Source organism: Amblyomma americanum, chromosome 4, assembly GCF_052857255.1.
Source record: "Amblyomma americanum isolate KBUSLIRL-KWMA chromosome 4, ASM5285725v1, whole genome shotgun sequence".
NCBI lineage: Eukaryota > Metazoa > Arthropoda > Arachnida > Ixodida > Ixodidae > Amblyomma > Amblyomma americanum.
In genome coordinates this window covers 41,276,583-41,296,510 of record NC_135500.1, presented here as the reverse complement: position 1 = coordinate 41,296,510, position 19,928 = coordinate 41,276,583, and the positions used below count along the sequence as shown (strand labels likewise).

At 44.0% G+C, this 19,928-nt stretch overlaps 1 protein-coding gene across 5 annotated transcripts in view; it reads right to left on the bottom strand.

Moving 5' to 3' along the window:
• The window catches only part of LOC144127894 (uncharacterized), a 63,794-nt gene extending 46,718 nt beyond the window's left edge, over nucleotides 1–17,076 (bottom strand). For 2 of the 5 annotated variants that reach the window (XR_013313611.1, XM_077660869.1), the window contains exons 1-3: nucleotides 16,842–17,076; nucleotides 16,310–16,474; nucleotides 15,785–16,111 (exon numbers count right to left, since the gene is read on the bottom strand). Coding sequence is in view for 4 of the 5 variants with exons in the window: in XM_077660869.1 (XP_077516995.1) it covers nucleotides 15,785–16,111; nucleotides 16,310–16,474; nucleotides 16,842–16,971 (622 nt within the window). In the remaining variant the exon portion in view is untranslated. The remainder of the gene's footprint in view (nucleotides 1–15,784; nucleotides 16,112–16,309; nucleotides 16,475–16,841) is intronic. The other 3 variants (XM_077660868.1, XM_077660866.1, XM_077660867.1) reach the window with 3 other exon arrangements.
• Between the last annotated feature and the right edge of the window lie 2,852 nt (nucleotides 17,077–19,928).

Here is a 19,928-nt window from a genome sequence, read left to right as displayed (position 1 = left end):
TTTTTGATGTTACGGCGCAGATAGATTTCTTGAAGCGTGGCTTAGCCTATCGAAGAGTGGAAAGACGCAGTCGGATGACCGGTTTTTGCCGCCTCCTGAGACCGCGGCTAGAGCTAATGCAAATGTGGCATAGGCCAGAAAATTAATGCGTACTGACCAGTGCAATATAATGGTTTAACTCACTACAAATAAAAAAATTTTGTTAATCTTTCCAGCAAGTTCTAAACATTTCATTTCCGATTTAAACGGTGTGCTATGAATGATTGTTACAAAGCCGGAAATATTTATTTACAGTCCCCACACGTTTTTTTAAAATAACCATACAAAACTGTATCCACGTATGCAGTGACTGAGCATGGTTTTATTTCAAGTTGATGGTTGTGGAATGTCGGTGTTTTACATCTACAGAAAGCTAATGTCTCTAAAAGCGTTATGTTCTCTACAGTGCAAATATGTTTTTTTTTGCTGCTTGAAGGTAACATTGCAGGTGCCTGTAATGTCTGCGCAAATTATTCAGGGTAAACTATGGACATGAAAAAAAGAAAAATTGGCAGTGGCTTAGATCGGCTATGCCAGGATATACGTAGCGAAAGCACGTAGCATACGCGTGTACGTAGCATATACGTAGCATAGCTTGGTTAGCATTGGTTAATCTTGATTGCAATTCCAGGTTAGTCTGGTTGTCTGGCTAGTTGTTGTAACGTGGTTCGTCACGCGGTTGGTCACGTGACCAGTCACGTGGTTGGTCATGTGGTGCGGTACGAGCACGGTGGGAATGTAGGCACGGCGAAACTGCGAGTTCGTGGCCAATATTGCTTGCGCACTAAAAATGTGGCGAGGTCTAGTAGGTGAGGACTCAGGTACAGAGGCCCAGAGGCCTCAGCTGACAAGCGAGCCCGGGTTATCAGTTTCAGCTGGTCTTTCAGGCTTGTACTGGACCGCGCTGCGTCCCACTGCTCTTAAATGGGGTTGGCCATCTTTCGCACTACCTTGCCCTGTAGGCAGGCCAATGTGATGTAATATGACGCAGCTTATTCCTTGCGTTCCGGGCACTGTGAACACAACTATGCTTGAATCGCGGTTTCTTTCACCTAGACAGCTGTATCATATTTTATTGCTCCAAAAGGCACGGTAGCCAGGAAAGGACTTCACCATTGGCCTTTACAGCTTAGCTATGATACGGACGTGTGGCTCCATTCCGTGACCACGTGACCACTCTTTGCATGCGCCTCGCACTGCTTTCGTCATCTTCGGTAGGCTCCGCGCTAGGAAGAGGACAGCGTGTGTGACGACACCGTGCAATCACCTCGCCGGTCACAATGGGACACTGCCCACGAAAAGACTTACAAAAACATTAGTAAATTTGTGCCCTCACATCTGGTACACACAGTGAGAAAACTTTTACCCCAGTCACCTCAATGGGATAGAATATAAGATTATAAGATAAACGCCAATATTTTCAAACACGAGCATTGGCGCAAAACTCAATACCAGTGAAAGACACATATCTTATAAATCCTTATTTTTCGTCGTATAAACCACCTCTTATCGCAGTTTTTGACCTGTTTTGTTCTTTTGAGCATTTGAACTTTTTTTTTAAACAACACCACGAAAATTTGTCGCTGACAAGGCTAAAAGTGTTTCATTTTACCAGTGATAACTGAGAGTTTTTGGGGATGCAGGTAATCAATATTACAGTTGGGGTATTTTCCACAACCATCATACAGCAAGAGAAAACAAGAAAATTCGAAGAAGGGGTTATTTGCAAACCAGATAAAAATTGAGCTTTAAAAGATGAAATTTTTCTTTCTGACAAAAAAGTGTGAAAGGAAAAGCTTTAACTTCCGCACCTGATTACATGATTGACGCGAAAAAATCTGATAAAATATGTACTCCAATTGCTCAACATTATTAAAACATAAACACCTGTTAACGTGGTATGGAACGGCCGGACTACACCTGACCCTGACCGTTCGATATTTTTTCCACCCATTGAAGATCGAGCAAGGAATAAATCGTTGCTACGTGCGAAACCTGATAGCTAATTCTAATCTGAAAGCTCGTCCCAAAGAGAATGGTACTCATGGATTTTTTCCGGTTTCAACAATACTAACAAACCATTTTACGTTTCCGGCATTCAAACAAGCCGTGAAATACGCGATGGAAATATTACCTCACAATCCTAATTGCATATATATGTGTTTATGTTGCATATAAATGCGCAAGGATATCTGTATAAACTCCTCCTTTTGGTGCTCTCTCAAAGAAAGAGCAATAAAGAAATGTTGCTGCTATTGTAGAAATAAAAATTCATTTTCCTTATATTCTTCAAGTATAATGGTGTCAGAAAAATAATCGAAAGGCCGTTGACCTTATTTACTGATGGTTGAAATAAAATTAATGAGGATAACTATTAATTCAAAAAGGAAAAATTGGCAGAATTGTATTTCTCTTCCCAGTAAAGGATTCATTCTAGAACAGTTAGATATTCATTGCTGGTCTTTTTTTAAATGGATAATTTCTTTGTCGCATTATGAAAATAGGACAGCTTTTGATTTCACTGCACAATTTTGAGGCTCACAGAGGGCTGGCATATTTGAATTTGGGCTAATCACACATATCAAATCCTGACCTCATTACGCTAATTACGCCATTTCAGGACAAATGAATATTTTATATCTCTCCAAAAGACCATGTCCTGTGCCAGCTACGGCAGTCTTATCCCCGCAGACTGCAGAAGCTGATCCACCCGCCTGGCTTGCTACAGCCCCCTGCTGCACGTGCCTTCTCTAGGAATACAGTCCGTTACCCTCATAGACAATCGGTTATCTTGCCTGCGCATTAACTGCCGATTCCCTTTTCCTCTTCATTTCAACTAGGATATTCACGGAGCAATTCAGGCAGCCTTCGCAACCAGGCAGAGGCTAACCGCCTTCTTCGTTCATTGCAGAAATGCGCGTTTGAGAAGCGGAATCCGAAGCTGCTACCGTCACTGCTGGCGGAACCTACACGTGTCCATGGATCGTCCCCCTCCCTCCCTTCTCTACTGGCAAGCCGCACCTGCGCACTACTGTCCGATATCAACGGCGTCCCCTTTATAACCGCAGCACGACGGTCCCCACATCATTCACGGAGCAATCCAGGCAGCCTTCGCAACCAGGCAGAGGCTAACCGCCTTCTTCGTTCATTGCAGAAATACGCGTTTGAGAAGCGGAATCCGAAGCTGCTACCGTCACTGCTGGCGGAACCTACACGTGTCCACGGATCGTCCCCCTCCCTCCCTTCTCTACTGGCAAGCCACACCTGCGCACTACTGTCCGATATCAACGGCGTCCCCTATATAACTGCAGCACGACGGTCCCCACATCATTCACGGAGCAAGCCAGGCAGCCTTCGCAACCAGGCAGAGGCTAACCGCCTTCTTCGTTCATTGCAGAAATGCGCGTTTGAGAAGCGGAATCCGAAGCTGCTACCGTCACTGCTGGCGGAACCTACACGTGTCCACCGATCGTCCCCCTCCCTCCCTTCTCTACTGGCAAGCCGCACCTGCGCACTACTGTCCGATATCAACGGCGTCCCCTATATAACCGCAGCACGACGGTCCCCACATCACTCACGGAGCAATCCAGGCAGCCTTCGCAACCAGGCAGAGGCTAACCGCCTTCTTCGTTCATTGCAGAAATGCGCGTTTGAGAAGCGGAATCCGAAGCTGCTACCGTCACTGCTGGCGGAACCTACACGTGTCCACGGATCGTCCCCCTCCCTCCCTTCTCTACTGGCAAGCCGCACCTGCGCACTACTGTCCGATATCAACGGCGTCCCCTATATAACCGCAGCACGACGGTCCCCACATGACTCACGGAGCAATCCAGGCAGCCTTCGCAACCAGGCAGAGGCTAACCGCCTTCGTTCATTGCAGAAATGCGCGTTTGAGAAGCGGAATCCGAAGCTGCTACCGTCACTGCTGGCGGAACCTACACGTGTCCACGGATCGTCCCCCTCCCTCCCTTCTCTACTGGCAAGCCGCACCTGCGCACTACTGTCCGATATCAACGGCGTCCCCTATATAACTGCAGCACGACGGTCCCCACATCATTCACGGAGCAAGCCAGGCAGCCTTCGCAACCAGGCAGAGGCTAACCGCCTTCTTCGTTCATTGCAGAAATGCGCGTTTGAGAAGCGGAATCCGAAGCTGCTACCGTCACTGCTGGCGGAACCTACACGTGTCCACGGATCGTCCCCCTCCCTCCCTTCTCTACTGGCAAGCAGCACCTGCGCACTACTGTCCGATATCAACGGCGTCCCCTATATAACCGCAGCACGACGGTCCACACATCAATCCAGGCAGCCTTCGCAACCAGGCAGAGGCTAACCGCCTTCTTCGTTCATTGCAGAAATGCGCGTTTGAGAAGCGGAATCCGAAGCTGCTACCGTCACTGCTGGCGGAACCTACACGTGTCCACGGATCGTCCCCCTCCCTCCCTTCTCTACTGGCAAGCCGCACCTGCGCACTACTGTCCGATATCAACGGCGTCCCCTATATAACAGCAGCACGACGGTCCCCACATCACTCACGGAGCAATCCAGGCAGCCTTCGCAACCAGGCAGAGGCTAACCGCCTTCTTCGTTCATTGCAGGTGTGTATCCTGTATCTTTGATTACAAACATTGATCTTAGGCTACTGGATTGCTCCGTTCGTGTTTGTGTCCAGCATGGGTGATAAGCCTTCTTCAACCATAAAAGAACTTGTAAAGGCTATGACTGACTTGAGTGCACAGTTTGACTCTAAGCAAAGTGAACTAAAGCAAGATTTAAAACATGTGATTGAATCTGAAATGGAATCTGTCAAAACTTCAATGGGTTTTATCAATGAAAAGTTCAAAGAATTTAGAACAGAGATCTCTGAGCTCAAAAAGACCCTGTCTGACGTGAAAAACGTAAACCAGGAAATGAAAAAAGAAAACAACCGACTCACAAATGAAGTGAAAACTCTCAGGCACGAATTAACTGAACTGCAGCAGTACAGTAGAAGAAACAACCTTGAAATCAAAGGCATCCCTCCAGCACCCAGTGAAAATCTGATTTCAGTGATGACATCGATCTGTCATCTCTTGAGCACCGAGTTCGATGAATCCGATGTTGAAGCTATCCATCGTGTGCCCTCAAAAAACAAGGACGAACCCAACATCATTGTTAAGTTTGCCTCCAGGAAAGTGAGAGACAGCATTCTGAAAAAAGCGAAAAAGCAACGGCTGAACACTACACTTCTGAGCTTTGATGATCACGAGAATCCCGTGTTCATCAACGAACATTTGTGCCCGGCAATTAAAATTTTGCTAGGTAAAGCACGGAAAGCCAAAAAGGAAAAACAGTGGAAACACACATGGGTATCTGATGGCAAGATCCTGATGCGCAAGACAGATACCTCGCATGTTCTACATATAACCTGTGACGCTGATCTTGCTCAGGTAGTCTAGAAACATGGCTTTTTCCGTTGAGGAAATCAGTGCTAAGTGGCGCGAGAGCGAAAACCTTTCCATTTTTCATTGCAATGTCCGCAGCATAAATAAAAATCTAGACCAACTCACTGTACATTTATCGCAACATTCTTTCCAGTATGATCTTATCGCTGTAACTGAAACCTGGCTTAAGAAAGGAGAAATACCGTACATACCGGGTTACACAACGCTATCTTTACCAAGAGATAGCACCGCACGAGGGGGTGGCGTTGCTCTTTTTCTAAAAAACGGCATAGATTATCAACAACTCTCGGATTCCTCTCTGAGCTCTAGAACCACGGAAGCACTTTTTATTCGCCTTAAGACAGACGTCGTAATAGGCGTGGTATATCGTCCGCCAAACACGTGCACAAGTCAGTTAATATCTGATATGGAGTCCATTCTGGTTCCTCCGATGTCTTTTAATAATCAGTTAGTAATAGTTGGTGATTTCAATATCGACTTATCAAAGGATGACTGTCCAGATTATATTTTCTTACTGGAATCGTTCAACCTCAAGAACGTTATCAATGTGCCCACTAGAATTACACATCAGTCTGCAACAATTATTGATCACATCTTATGTAACCGTGATATGGATGCCTGCGCTGGTGTTTGTAACCAAAACATAGCTGATTACTGTTCAACTTTTCTGTTCTTGCCATGGTCGGGTATCGATTGTACTTGCCCTACCCATACCAATGTATTTTCACGGGTGGACTACGCGCATGTCAGGCGTTTGCTCGAATCTATTCATTTCGAAAATCTGTGTCACAGTGACGTTCCCACTGACTTTGCTAACTTCGTATCTGCTGTTTCCGATGCAATTACTAAGTCTACGCTGAAGTTTTCTCGGCGCAACTATAAACATGCCATATGTCCTTGGATTACTGAGGAAATACTCACAGTATTGAAAAAAAAGGATTCATACTACAATAAGCTCAAAAACAACAGAACAAATGCTTATTACTTGAAACAGTTTAAGTATTACAGAAACAAATCCGTGGCGCTGATGAGAAAATCAAAGAAATTGTATTATACTAATTTGGTTAATCGTCAAGGAAATGACACTAAGCAAGTATGGAAGATTGTAGGAGAAGTTACGGGAACAGTTAAAAGAAAACAGATCGTTCCTGACAACTTGTCAATAGAGACTGCAGACCAGTTTAATCAGTTCTTCACAACCTACGGTCAGAACAGTGCGCAACCTACTCCCTTAGCTTCAGTGACATCCGGCGTACCTCGATGTATTAATAATGAATTCAGTTTCTCGAACATTACTAGCGATGAAGTTGCAAGTGTTGTGGCGAACATGCCCACGAATAAAGCGGCCGGGCCAGACGGCATAATGGCTAAGGTAATCAAGGACAACATTGATTTGTTTTGTGTTCCTTTGTGCAGAATATTCAATCACGCGATACACTTTAGCTTATACCCCGATACTTTAAAAGTTGCAAAAGTTGTTCCGATATTTAAAACTGGTGACCCTAACAACCCGTCTAGTTACAGGCCAATATCTGTACTGATTGTCGTCAATACCATTTTTGAAAAATTAATTGCTTTCCAACTGAAAACCTTTCTTGATGCTAATCATATTATTTGTCCTCAGCAACACGGATTTGTTTCTAGCAGGTCCACGTCCACGGCTGTAGTTACTCTATCACAGCTTATCCTATCTGCTCTTCATAATCATAATGTTGCTGTAAGCGTATTTATAGACATCAAAAAAGCTTTCGACACAGTCTCACACTCCATTCTTTTAATGAAACTGGAAGCATATGGTGTGCGTAGCGGGGCACTTGAATTCTTTAAAAGTTATCTTTCTTCACGACAGCAGCAAGTTGTCCTCAAACAGTTCAAGTCTGCATACCAAACTGTTACGTGTGGTGTACCCCAGGGGTCAGTTCTGGGACCGCTTTTATTTTCAATCTTTATTAATGACCTCCCCAATGCAATACAGTGTTCTCAAATTTTGATGTATGCGGATGACACTGCACTTATCTTTACTGGCAACTCACTTGAGTCAATAGAAAATCCTATTAACAATGAACTCCAACGTATTTCGACCTGGTTTCGTAATAATCATCTAACTTTAAACACTGAAAAAACTAAATATGTTATTTTTCGTTCAAAACAAAAGTGTATTGAATCAAGTGATTTTTCTATATGTGTTGACAACAATGTTATTGATAGTGTGTCTTCTTTTAAATATTTAGGGGTCATGTTTGACTACCACTTGTCTTGGAAGGAACAGGTGCACAATGTGTGTAAAAAGATTGCGTACGGTTGTTTTACCTTGGCTAAGGCACGGCGGCACTTTCCACCTGCTATTCTTAGATCACTGTATTTTTCATTATGTCACAGTCATCTCAGTTATTGCAGTGAATCATGGGGAATCACATACAAAACGTATTTAACACCATTGCTAAGATTACAAAAACGTGCCTTGAAAACCATGGGATTACCTTCTTCGAATAGTTCTAACAATAACACTTTTGACGCAATGCAAATCATGTCATTCTCAACCCTACGCGATTACAAAATAGCTCTTATGGTTAATAATATTATAAATACCAACTACCCCTTACCTCTTGGTGCATTCAGTATTCCCGTCCGCAACACTAGACAAGCCAGCAATGGCAATTTTAACCTTCCAATTTGCCATAATGCGTACGGAGAAAGACGAATAGAATTTAGAGGAGCGAAAATTTGGAACTCGTTGCCAATTGAAATAAAGCAAGCTAGGAATTTCAAACTGACATGCAAGAAACATTTTTTGGGAATGGAAGCAAGGCTACAAAGTTAGTTTTTCTTCAATGTGTTTGTGATTGCTGTCCTATATGTTATTTTGTATTGGACCGCTTACTAGCCTCATTGGCTATCGGTCCAAATATCTGTGTATACATTTTGTTTGTGTTACTCAATAAAGACTTCTTGACTTGAACTCGTTTGCTGAAATCCAGGAGGCTGCTCGGAACTCCCAACTGACTCGTCTCCTCATCACCTAGGCAAGTAGGGCCATCCTTTCAAGGATAGGTGATCCGCAAGCCTCCAGGACCATGGCTCTGACCAGAGTTCTTCCAAATGCTGTTCGCGCACGCCTTTACATGGACCCTATCCCTCGCCATATGAACCACGAGTCACAGGCCCCGCGCCGTCTGGCCCGTCTTCGCAGCCTCCGTAGGCAATACGGCCAAGGCACCTCGGCTATATGTGGATGCGGCTTCCTATGCAGAGCCCCACAGATATGCTTCCGCTGCTGTCATTCACGCCAACACCCCTTTTCTTGGAGCGTCGTTCACGGCACTGGATCCGACGGCCGCTGAAGCCATTGCAATAGCAATCACCATCAAAATGAGCGACACGCAACACCACGGCACTCACATTTTTACAGACTCACAAGCCGCATGTAGAGCCGATACGTGTGGACGCGTCCAGCACATGGCTCTCCGCGTACTGGACGGCCATCTCCAGTGCGGTCAAGTCATCACCTGGGTCCCAGGACATACAGGTCTCGATGGCAATATTAAACAGATGGCCTAACTCGAGATTACACCAACCGAGCGGGGCACACTGACTCCCTTCTCTACCCCATCTTAACCCATTTTTCAACCCGCCTATACACCCTCCACCTAAATAGGCGTCTCTACCTCCCGCCACATAAGAAACCTTCCCCGATGGAATCCTACCACCTAAGGCGCATGCAAACACTCACTTTACCCAATCTTCACCACCTACACCGCATTCACCCAACATTATAGGCAGATACATGTCCTTGGTGTGGAGAAATTCCCACATTCACGCACATTACACGGACATGCTCAGATGAACCGAACCACTTAAACCCGCGCAACGCGGCGCTGGAGCAGTGGGGGATGACGCTGGCCAGCGGCACCCTGGAAAGACCTGGAGGCGCTAGTCGCCATCGCCAAAGCATCGGCGGAAGCCACTGGAGTCTTGGACTGAGGACCCCACCCACAATCCGCCCCGGTCTTCTTTTTACAGTTAAATGTTTATTCTCTCTCTCTCTCGTCTTTGTTTCCTTACCTACTCTTCCCTTTTCCCGCGTTAACGCTACAACCATCATTTTCTTTTGCATGCCACGGTGCGTTGTCCTCAATATAAATTGAAGCCTTCTCGTTAGCCTCAAAGTTTCTGCCCCATAGATGTGTACTGGTAAGATAGTTTTTTATATTTTTCTTTGTGGAGATACTTGTAAACATCCATTCATCATCTCAGAGTCCTTGCCAAACGCTCCCCACCTCCTTTTTTCTTCTAACTATTTACCGTGCCTAGTCAGTAGCGCGCGGTCGCTATATGCTTTACATAAATGTATAACCTTACCGATTCAAGCGCTTTGCGACTTACCTGAACTGCTGTTGCCCTGCGCTAGTAGTGATTATTGCTTCATTTTTCTACAAATATTGTTATTAAAGATAAAATTATAAACCAAACTCTTTTATGTTTGCGGTGGGCTCTGAATTAAGGGAAAATGCTCTCATAGCTCTTAAACGAGGTTCATTGTTAACCTTTTCAATTTTTTTGTTTATCGTCACCATCACCCTGTTCGCAGGTGAAGATCATATCTTATATCCCTCCAAAAAACCCTATGGCCCTATGTTGTGTTAGCGCTATCCACCGTAACACCGCAATCTCGGTGTCTCCTCATCGTGATCTAAGTTGTCCATCGGCCACTCAGGCCTACCTTCCTATGCTACCAGTCGGTTTTCCTTCCTTAGGCTCATAGGTTCTGCGCATGCCCATTTCTTTTCCTTTACTTTAATTACAAACCGGTTACTCTTCCGGTTATACTTGTGAAGTGCACAAAACATCTGCGGAGGATTTTTGAGCGCGGTGCGTCGACAGTGGTGCGTCGGACAGCGGAGCGCTGCGCGTGCCAGCCCAGCGTTGCGCGTGTGCACGTGCGAAAGGTTTGTGCAAGGTTACGAGTCAGGGAGCGTCGCGAGCATAAGGAGCGGAGAGCTGACGTGACATACGACGGAGGTGTAAAGGGAGAGAGCGCAGTGGAGGTCGTGTCATTCAAGCGTGGAGGTGGCAGCCGTCGGACGTGGGGTCCGTGCTGCCACGTGACCTACTTTGAATCACCGACCAAATCCTACTGCGTTCTTTGCAAGCGTGGAGGTGGCAGCCGATGGACTCAGGGTCCATGCTGCCGAAAGGATAGCCTGCTTTAACCCTCTGGCGTTTCGTGACGCCGTTGACGGAACGTGGCTACCCTTCTCCTGCCACCGCCAAGTTGCTTCCGTTGCTTCCTTCGACGCAGCGCCAACGACGCGTCGCACTACAACCACCCACGTCCGCCCTGTCTGCAAGGCATCCCCGCTTCACCTGGGACGCCCAGTACCTGGTGAACTCTTTCCTTTTATTGTGTAGTATTGTACGCGTGTTGAGTGTGTGTTTTTCTTGTTTTCGTTTCCATTTCTTATTGACCCCTTTCCCTTTAAATTATAAATACGGCTGCATTTTGTTTTGTTTGATCTCTTTGTTCTCTTGTCATCTTGTTCGAATCTGCACGCGATAGCATGCCCCTTCGGAAAGTCGGGGACGCGCTACCAATTCGCGACATTCTTCTACTCGTCCTTCTCCTCCTCCTCCTTACTTTAACCAGGATATCATTATTTTGCTTTCTCGTAATGTCTGACCTACATTTTTTTTGTCCACAGCCTGCCGCACTGTTTTCCGCTTAATTTTAGGTTTTCGCCTTAACCTTTGAGTTTCTTCGCAGTAGGGGAAGTTTCTGCCCAGTAGCGATGCCCGTAATATACTGCTGGGTCATCGTCAGACAGAATTGGACAAAATTAAGCAACACAAGGGAAATTCTCCGAGGTAGAGTTGTCACTGTATCTCATTTCACACTTAAAAATTAGCTCCAACCAACGCGTTAACAGAAACATGGCTCAATGCGCATGTTCGAGACACTGCTATCCTTTTGAATGCTCGACGTTTTCATTCTTCCACTTTGACCGTGCCATGTAGAGAGGCAGCGGTGTGCTTCGGTTTTTTGCAACTAGTATGCCGTCATCATGTGTACATCTTCAGACTAGCCCAGAAATATTATGGTCTGCGATTGTCCTTAATCAACACAAAGCAGTAATAGAGTTATGCTACCATCTGCATTTCTCCTCGCTTATGTTTAGTAGGGAAGTTTACAATGCTATTAATATCGTCGCAACAGGCTTGCAGTCATCCCAACTATTATGAATTAGCGCTTTAAATTTCCCGAATAAAATTGATCATCGTTTACCCTTTATTTTCCGAGTTCTCGTCTCAAGGTGGCGAATTTTTAGATATGTGTTCAGTATATTGTTAGTGAAGTTGTGCATACAAGCAAGTACAATAACAAATGCAGCGAATACACTAAATTTAATTCTGACAAATCGATCTGACATAGTCTCACCTATTACTCACCTGCCAGGCATCAGCGACCACTTACTACTGCACTTTCACATTAATCTGGCCCCTCCGAATACGAATGAAATGAGAAAATAGTTAGAGATTACAACCAAGCAAATTTTTACGCATTAAATGTTGATCAACTTTTATCGATGTTTTCTTTCATAGCTTTGATAACCGCAATTTTGAAACTGTCTAGAGCATGTTCACAGCTATAGTCTCACTGAACAATACATTCCACAATGCAAGGTTACCGCCCACTTAAACTCTCTCTGACATAATAATCACATTAACCATTTATCTAACAAAACTAAACTCTCTACCGCATCGCAATGCTCTCGCCAACTAACAAACGATGGCAGCGCCTACGGTGGCGTCCAAAACATATGTGGAGGCTTTCAACGACGCTAAAAATCACTTCCACTGACATGTCCTACCCCCCACGCTAACCACCGATGTAAAATAATTCTTACGTATAAATAATCTTTCCACCAAAGATACCATCGCCTTATATGACCCTTCAGGCGATCCCATTCCTTCCACATTTGCGCCACGAATCTAAACCGCAGAATCGATGACATCTTTACAGCCATATCTGATGTATGTACATATGCTTAAAAACACTCCTCTTGTTAGTATGTTACCCTTCGGCCTGCAATTGTTGGTACTCCTGGTGTAAATAAGCTTATTGATGGACTCAGTGTTCATGCCGCTTCGTGTTATGGCTGCATTCTTAAAAAGCACTTAAGCTTATTCTTCCATAATACTAACCAAACTTTTCAAGCAATCATTTGACCAATCAACGCTACGTATTGAATGAAAAATCAGAAAAGCGGTTTCAATCAACAAATCTGGCAGCAAATTGTCCCCTAGTAAATAGTGTCCTATATCCCTTACTGGTACTTGTTTAAAATTCTCGACCATGTCATAAGCACCAACCTTGTAAACTTCCTTGAAACGAACTCATTTTTTGCGCCAGCACAACATGGTTTTCGAAAATCTTACTCATGTGAAACGAGTTATTATCATTTACACGTGGATTTTATCATATTCTAGACCTATCATCAGTAGCTGGCTGTAAATTAGATTTTTCAAAAGCTTTCGACAGGGTCTGTCACATGCTATTACTTCACAAACTGAAACAACTGAATAGTGACTTCAACTTATTGAAACGGATTGAAGTTTTATATTTAATCACGCACACTTTGTTTTTGCTAGCGGTTATAACTCCAGCTTTACAGAGGTATCTTGCGGAGTTCCACAAAGTTCAGTTCGTGGACCCGGGCTGTTTCTAATTTAGGTTATTGATCTCCGCTTTCCTACGAACTCTCATATTCAGCTATTCACTGATGAGAGCGTAATTTTTAAAGGAATAACCAACGCTAAGGACTTTACAATACTTCAGTCCGACCTAATCATATTAGGAAATTGGGGCAAAAAAATGGTTAATGCAGCCAAATAAAAGAAAAGGAGATCCAACCTGCATGTAAAAACTTCAGCGCCACCTTTCTAGTACATCGATAACTATTCTTTAAAATCAGCCTCGTCATATAAATACCTACGCGTTTGCATTACTCCTAACCTTAACCGGTGAATTCATTGAGAGAACATTATCAAAAATACTAATCGAATGCTACGCTACTTACGTCGCAATTTTTTTAAATGTTCCTTATTACTTTATACTGTTGTTATATAAACATCAATGCGACCTAACTTCGAGTATGCTACTCTGGTATGGGAACCTACGCATGAGAACTTAGTGATCTCGAGATAGTCCAGAATAACTCTGTATGTTTTATTCTAACTACAAACGTACAGCGAGTATAACTGCCATTGTCTAATCTCTGCCTTCCGATGGTAATGTCACGTAGAAACGTGCTCCCTACCACCCTGTCGCACAAGTTGTATCATCATATCGCTCTACTTGATCACTTCATCGCCCAGCAGATTTAAGTATCCCTCCGGATTGATTATCATCACAAAGCCGTAATGTTGTCATGTAAGACGGAATGGTTCTCGAAATCATTCCTGGCGCGAATTCCTCACGTGAATAGAACCACCTTCCCGAAGAAGTTGTTGCCATTGAAAATATGAGCAACGACGTGTAGCACTAGCTAACATTGCATATTCAAGTGCTATTTAACATTCATGTACCACAATGAATTTTTTCTCGCCGTTTTTGTGTATATTCACCAGTCCTCTGTAACGCCACTGGCCATGAGGGGTAAGGTAAATTTTTGTAAGTAAAACAAAATAAATTGATTTTTCGGGTCAGCAATAGAGAACGCTCATGAAAAGAAAAGATATATTCGGGAAAAATACTTCTACGTAAATCCAACGAGAGTCGCCAGGTAGCCTATTTTTTTAAAGAAGCACCAGTGGCGACCCTAGACGTAATATGCATTGGTGTGATGTCAACACTCTTAAAGACAGATATAAATAAGTAAGAACGTAAAATATCTGAAATGATTATTTTGGATTTCGGAAGCTGTGTAATACTTGATAAAAACAACCAAAGATATGGGCTAGGTTCAAGCAAAATGCGGACGTTTGACTGAAGCCTTTTTTAATACCGCGACAAATATGCAGCCGTATTTTTTGGTCGTACGAAATTTGAAATAAAAATTGAACTTTTTTACTGTGATTCAGTTAATAAAGTGGTAATGTGCTGCCTGGTTGTCATTCACAGCCATATATAATTTTTAAATTCACCAGCACATAACAGAATTTTTAACTACTTTCCATGGACTACATTTAAGGGGCACTATTTCTTTTGTAAATTCTTTATTCGTGCTTATTTTATTCATCGTAACAAAATAAACGTACGAAGTGCAGGTGCAGACAAATCCGCGTGGGGGTAATAGAAACTGTACATTTGGCAGGCCTGTTTTCTTAATGTTACTTCTGTGTCATTTCAGGCTGTTCTAGCCTTTCTCTGCACTTCGTGTGTTTTTTCTAATGCGCTTAAAGTGTAACTAACAATATTTCCCCATCCCTTTAAAAAAGCTTGAACGTTACAGTTGAACGGTACTACAATTAAAAATCTGCAACTCTCTGATTACATTGCTTTGCTAAGTGACTCATGAGGTGAACTGCAAAGCGTGATCTATGAGTTAGACCGGCCGAGCAGAACGGTGGGTGGAAAATTAACATACAGAAAATTAAAGCAATATTCAACAGTTTCGCAAGGGAACAGCAGTCCGTAATCGGTAGCGAGGTGCTGAAACAGGTAAGAGAATACGTCTGCTTAGGGAGGTAGTGACCACTGATTCTGATCGTGAGAGAAATAACTAGAAAATTAAGAATACGGTGGAGCGCATAAGGCAGGTTTTCTCAGGCAATGAACGGCGCTTTTTCCTCAGCAGAAAAGTATACAACAGCTTATCTTACCGGTACTCACCTATAGGGCCGAAACCTGGAGACTAACCAAAAGGAATCAGCCTAAGGTAAGGACAAGGCAACGAGGTATGGAAAAAAACATGACATTTCTAACGTTAAGAGACCGGAAGCGGACAGAGTGGGTGAGGGAACAAACCCGGATTAATAACATCCTAGTTGAAATCAAGAGAAAGAAATGGTGTTCGGAAGGGAATCTATTGTGCAGGCAAGATAACCACTTGTCCTTAAGGGCAACGGAGTGGATTTCAAGTGAAGGCAAGCGTAGCAGGGGGTGGCAAAAAGTTAGCTGAGGGGATGAGATTAGGAAGTTTACGGGGATACAGTGGCCGCAACAGGCAAAGGACAGGGTTTGTTGGAGTGACATGGGAGAGGCCTCTGCCCTGCAGTGGGCGTAGTCACTCTGATGATGATGATGACAAATAAAAATAAGAGAAACCAAGCTCTCGAATTTCGTTTGAGTGTTATCAGCTTACCTGATGAAAGCGTCTTTAACGTCGCCGAAGCCGCTCTGCCGAGCTTGTATTCTCTTTCATGCTTGCCGCTCACTGTGTAGAAAGGTCGGAGAACCAGCGTGTACTCGGTCCAGGGCTTCAGCCATTGCAGCTGATAAGAATTCAGGCGCGCTGACACAGTGTTCTGGAACGAGTGGGGCGCCGACTTCCCAGAAAAGAAGTAGCCGGCTAATTTTAGTTTGTGATCTGAAACAAATTGTGTGACCGCTGACCAGGAAACCTTTGCGGAAGTGCTGGTCACGTCTCGGCTCTTGAGTGTAACATTTTTCTCCAGGTACGAGGGCGGAGCTAGAAGAGACAATAAGGGGTGACTTATAGGAATTCGTTTACCTAAATATTAGGCTAGTATACAGTAAATTTGGTTGTTCGGTATACTTCTTCAATAAATAAAACAGGAGGCAGAGACGTTCAATCAATATAGGAAATTTGAATTGTCATTTGCACAGGGCTATTGGTAGTAAGTTGGAAAAAAAGTTTTAATCTTACCACAAATCTCTGGACTTTCGTCGAAAAGGTTTGAGCTGCTGTCGTCGGCACTCGGGGGATCACAGTCTACGGTTCCATCGCAAACGGACGTGGGAGCAATGACAGGTTCATCACTATCATCCTTGATTTGTGGACAGAAGAAATTTTTCTCCTCATAGGCAGAGGCTGCGGGAAAGAACAGAAAGGGCGCTTATAATTTCTTACTTTCGAGGGCCAGCATCAGGGCGTGGAATTTTTTAAAAGCGAACAAAAGGGTTTTAAAATAGCTTGCCTAGTAAACTTGACTAGATTAGGCCTAGACAACAAAAAAAATATTTCGCTTATGTATTCACTGTTTGCTACCACAGACTTGAATTCATGCATTGCATTCTCATTTCAGTGGTGAGTAAAAAAGCACTTGGAACAGTAGGGTCTTTTTCTAGTTCGGAAGATGCTCCTTCATGATTTTGTTTCAACAAATGACAGCTTAATCAAAGAAGAGGAGGAGTGCGCATGGAGACGTAAGGGAGTCATTTGCCAAGGATTCACTCACCAGTTGTCTCGCACACGAGGAGAAGCAAAACCAGACAAGCCGTAGACCTCATTTTATACCATACAAGATTCCCCCGGCCTTGCATGCCGGTAGGTATTCTCGAATATCCAACACTTCGGCAGCAGGCCATACTCTCAAACGCTTGTGCGGACACTACTCATGTGAGAAGCGGCGCTGCAGGAACCTTAGGCCGGAGTGGGCAAGCTCACGCTAGCAGCAAATTCGAAGAACTGGCAGCGGCGAATGAAGTGGAACAGGAAATCGTCGTGAGATAAACCAGTCGAGAGAAGCGTTGAAGTGGCTGATAAAACCTCTATCGGCTTTAAGAAGCAAAGCGGGGTACTTATTTTACCTCAAAAAGCAACAACTTCTTTTCCTTCGATAGAAAATGCAGCGTATGTACGAAGAAAGCGTGCGTTAAATTGTACTCAGTCGTAAGCACGATGGGAACATTTTGATCCTTGAAATGGACGCAGCAACAGAAAACTTTAGGAGGTATTAACTAGGCTCTTCCCTCACGTGGAGCGCGGCAAACTGGAGCACGGTGAACTGAAACAGTGACCAGACCTAGGAGGCCATGAAGCATGCTTTCATTTGTTGCACTGTTTTATTTATTATTTATTTATACAAATACCTCACTGGTTTTAATCTTGGAACATTTTATGAGGGGAGGGGTTACAATATTACAAAATCTGGTACAACGTCAAAAAGTACAAATGTAAACAATACCCCATTCAAAAATCTCATATCGCGACGAACCGGATTTTACCGAAACATATTGATTCATATCAGTCCGGTATGTAACTGAAACCGGACAGACCAGTCCGGTATAAAACTCAAACCGGACAGACCATGTCTGGTTCGAAGCTCGTACAGGACAGACTGGTTCGGTACGGAGCTCGAAACTCAAGAGACCAGTGTGGTACGGAGCTCAAACCGGACAGACGAGTCCGGTCTGGAGCTCAAATCGAACAGACAAGAATGGTTCAGAGTGCAAATCGGACATACCCGACCTGTATTTGGTTTGATGTCAGTCAACAGCAGCGTTATGCAGATGCGTGTGAGGCAAGGTCAGTGACCGCCTTATTGTTCCGACGTGTGACGCTGGCTCACTTTCCGAAGTTACTTTACTGCATGCAAAAAATTTCCTGCAACTGCCTTTTCTCCGTCATATTTTTCTCCCCTCAACCCGTTTCCCATGTTCAGGGTAGCAAAACCGGCTATTCTTCTGGTTTACCTCCCTGCCTTTCCTCTTCCTCCTTCTTGATTTCAGTCTCCAAAATAATTTTTTTTTTTTGCATTACCTGACCGGCGAAGGGCTTTACTGGCGAATAAAAAGTAATAAACATGTGTATCCTTAGCGCGATCTTTACTAATATACACTGCATGCTTAATTATTTACAACGTTAAGTGGTCAGAAATAATATTACATGTGCAACATACCAAACAAGTTTAGCAAGAGAGAAATGCTGACTCCTCCCTGCGCATCAGTCATTCAGACTTGCCGTATCTGGTTCACAACGATTTCATAGTCAACAATTCCGGATAAAATAATTTTTTGACTGGGAACGAGTGTATGAACGTGTTTTTTTATACATTTCAAGATTATACTGTAATAATCTCCCATCTACAGGCAATTGCATTTATTTTTGCTATTGACGTTTTCGCTGTCGTGAACTGCTCGATGCGTGCTATGGAAAATTTTAAAGAGATTTTGCAACACATTGAAAGGATGGGTCATTACCTTAAATATTTCCATTAACGTACCTTACAATTTACCAATATTAAAATACGCGTATTTTGCTCAACAATGTATGAAATTTCAAGCAAATCTGTACAATTTCACGGGCAGCTTTTTGCCTTTGGTGTTCAGATAACTATTCTGACAGTCCCTGACGCAATAATAAGTTACTCCACACTCTTAATGTCATTAAGTTAAATATTTCCATTAACTTACATTACAATTTATCAATATTAAAATACGCGTATTTTCCTCAACAATGTAGAAAATCTCCAGCAAATCTGTACAATTCCACGGGCAGCTTTTGGCCTTTGGTGTTCAGAGAACTATTCTAACAGTCCCAGACGCAAGAATAAGTTCCTCCACACTCTGAATGTCATTACCTTAAATATTTCCATTAACGTACCTTACAATTTACCAATATTAAAATACGCGCGTTTTCCTCAACAATGTAGGAAATCTCCAGCAAATCTGTACAATTCCACGGGCAGCTTTTGGCCTATGGTGTTCAGAGAACTATTCTGACAGTCCCTGACGCAAGAATAAGTTCCTCCACACCCTGAATGCCGCGACACAACGAGCGGCAACCCCTCGTTTGTGCACTTGCGAGCAGGACAGCACGTGCACACAATGAGAGCGCCAGCGGGGAGAACAGCGCGTGTACCAATCGACACGTTGCTGACTCAATGCGCTCCGCCCGTGACGTGCCCGGACAAGTTCGGAAATGACTGCCAAGGGAGAGGGGCACTGGTGCAGTGGGGGAAAGTTTAGGTGCGCCCCTGCCGAAAAAAAAAATTCTGGCTACTTGCCTGCCTGCGTTCCTCGAATTATCTTGCAGAATAAGTTTTTGCTACCACCACCATACGGCCCGCGCGTCCACTCTGGGCTGGACGCCGTGTGCTGGCCAGAGAACAGCAGCGCCACTTCTGTCGGCGTGACGGGGAGGCTTGCGGGACTACGCTTTGTGCCTCGCTTGTCGGCATATCGCCAAACGGTCTGTGGCGTCGGTGCGCGGGAAGCGAAGCTCTCAGTTTTTGGGCTTTTCGTGTTGAATTAATATACGATATCCTGGTTACAACTCTACTTAATATATATCGCACTCGTTTGTAGCAGTAATTTTGATCCTCAGCGACTTCGATCTGTTTTAAAGCAGTCGTTTTTATTTTATAGCATTCTCTATGCGGTACCTCAAATTCTAACAATAGAGAGTTTTAGTATCACGTACGTAGAGGCTTCACGTACGTAGAGCTCTTACGGGTGACCAGTGCGCATGCGCAGAACGCAAAGGGTATACGCTAGTCTCACGTGCGTACGTGAGATTCGGATTTTTACGTTGCGGTCTTTGT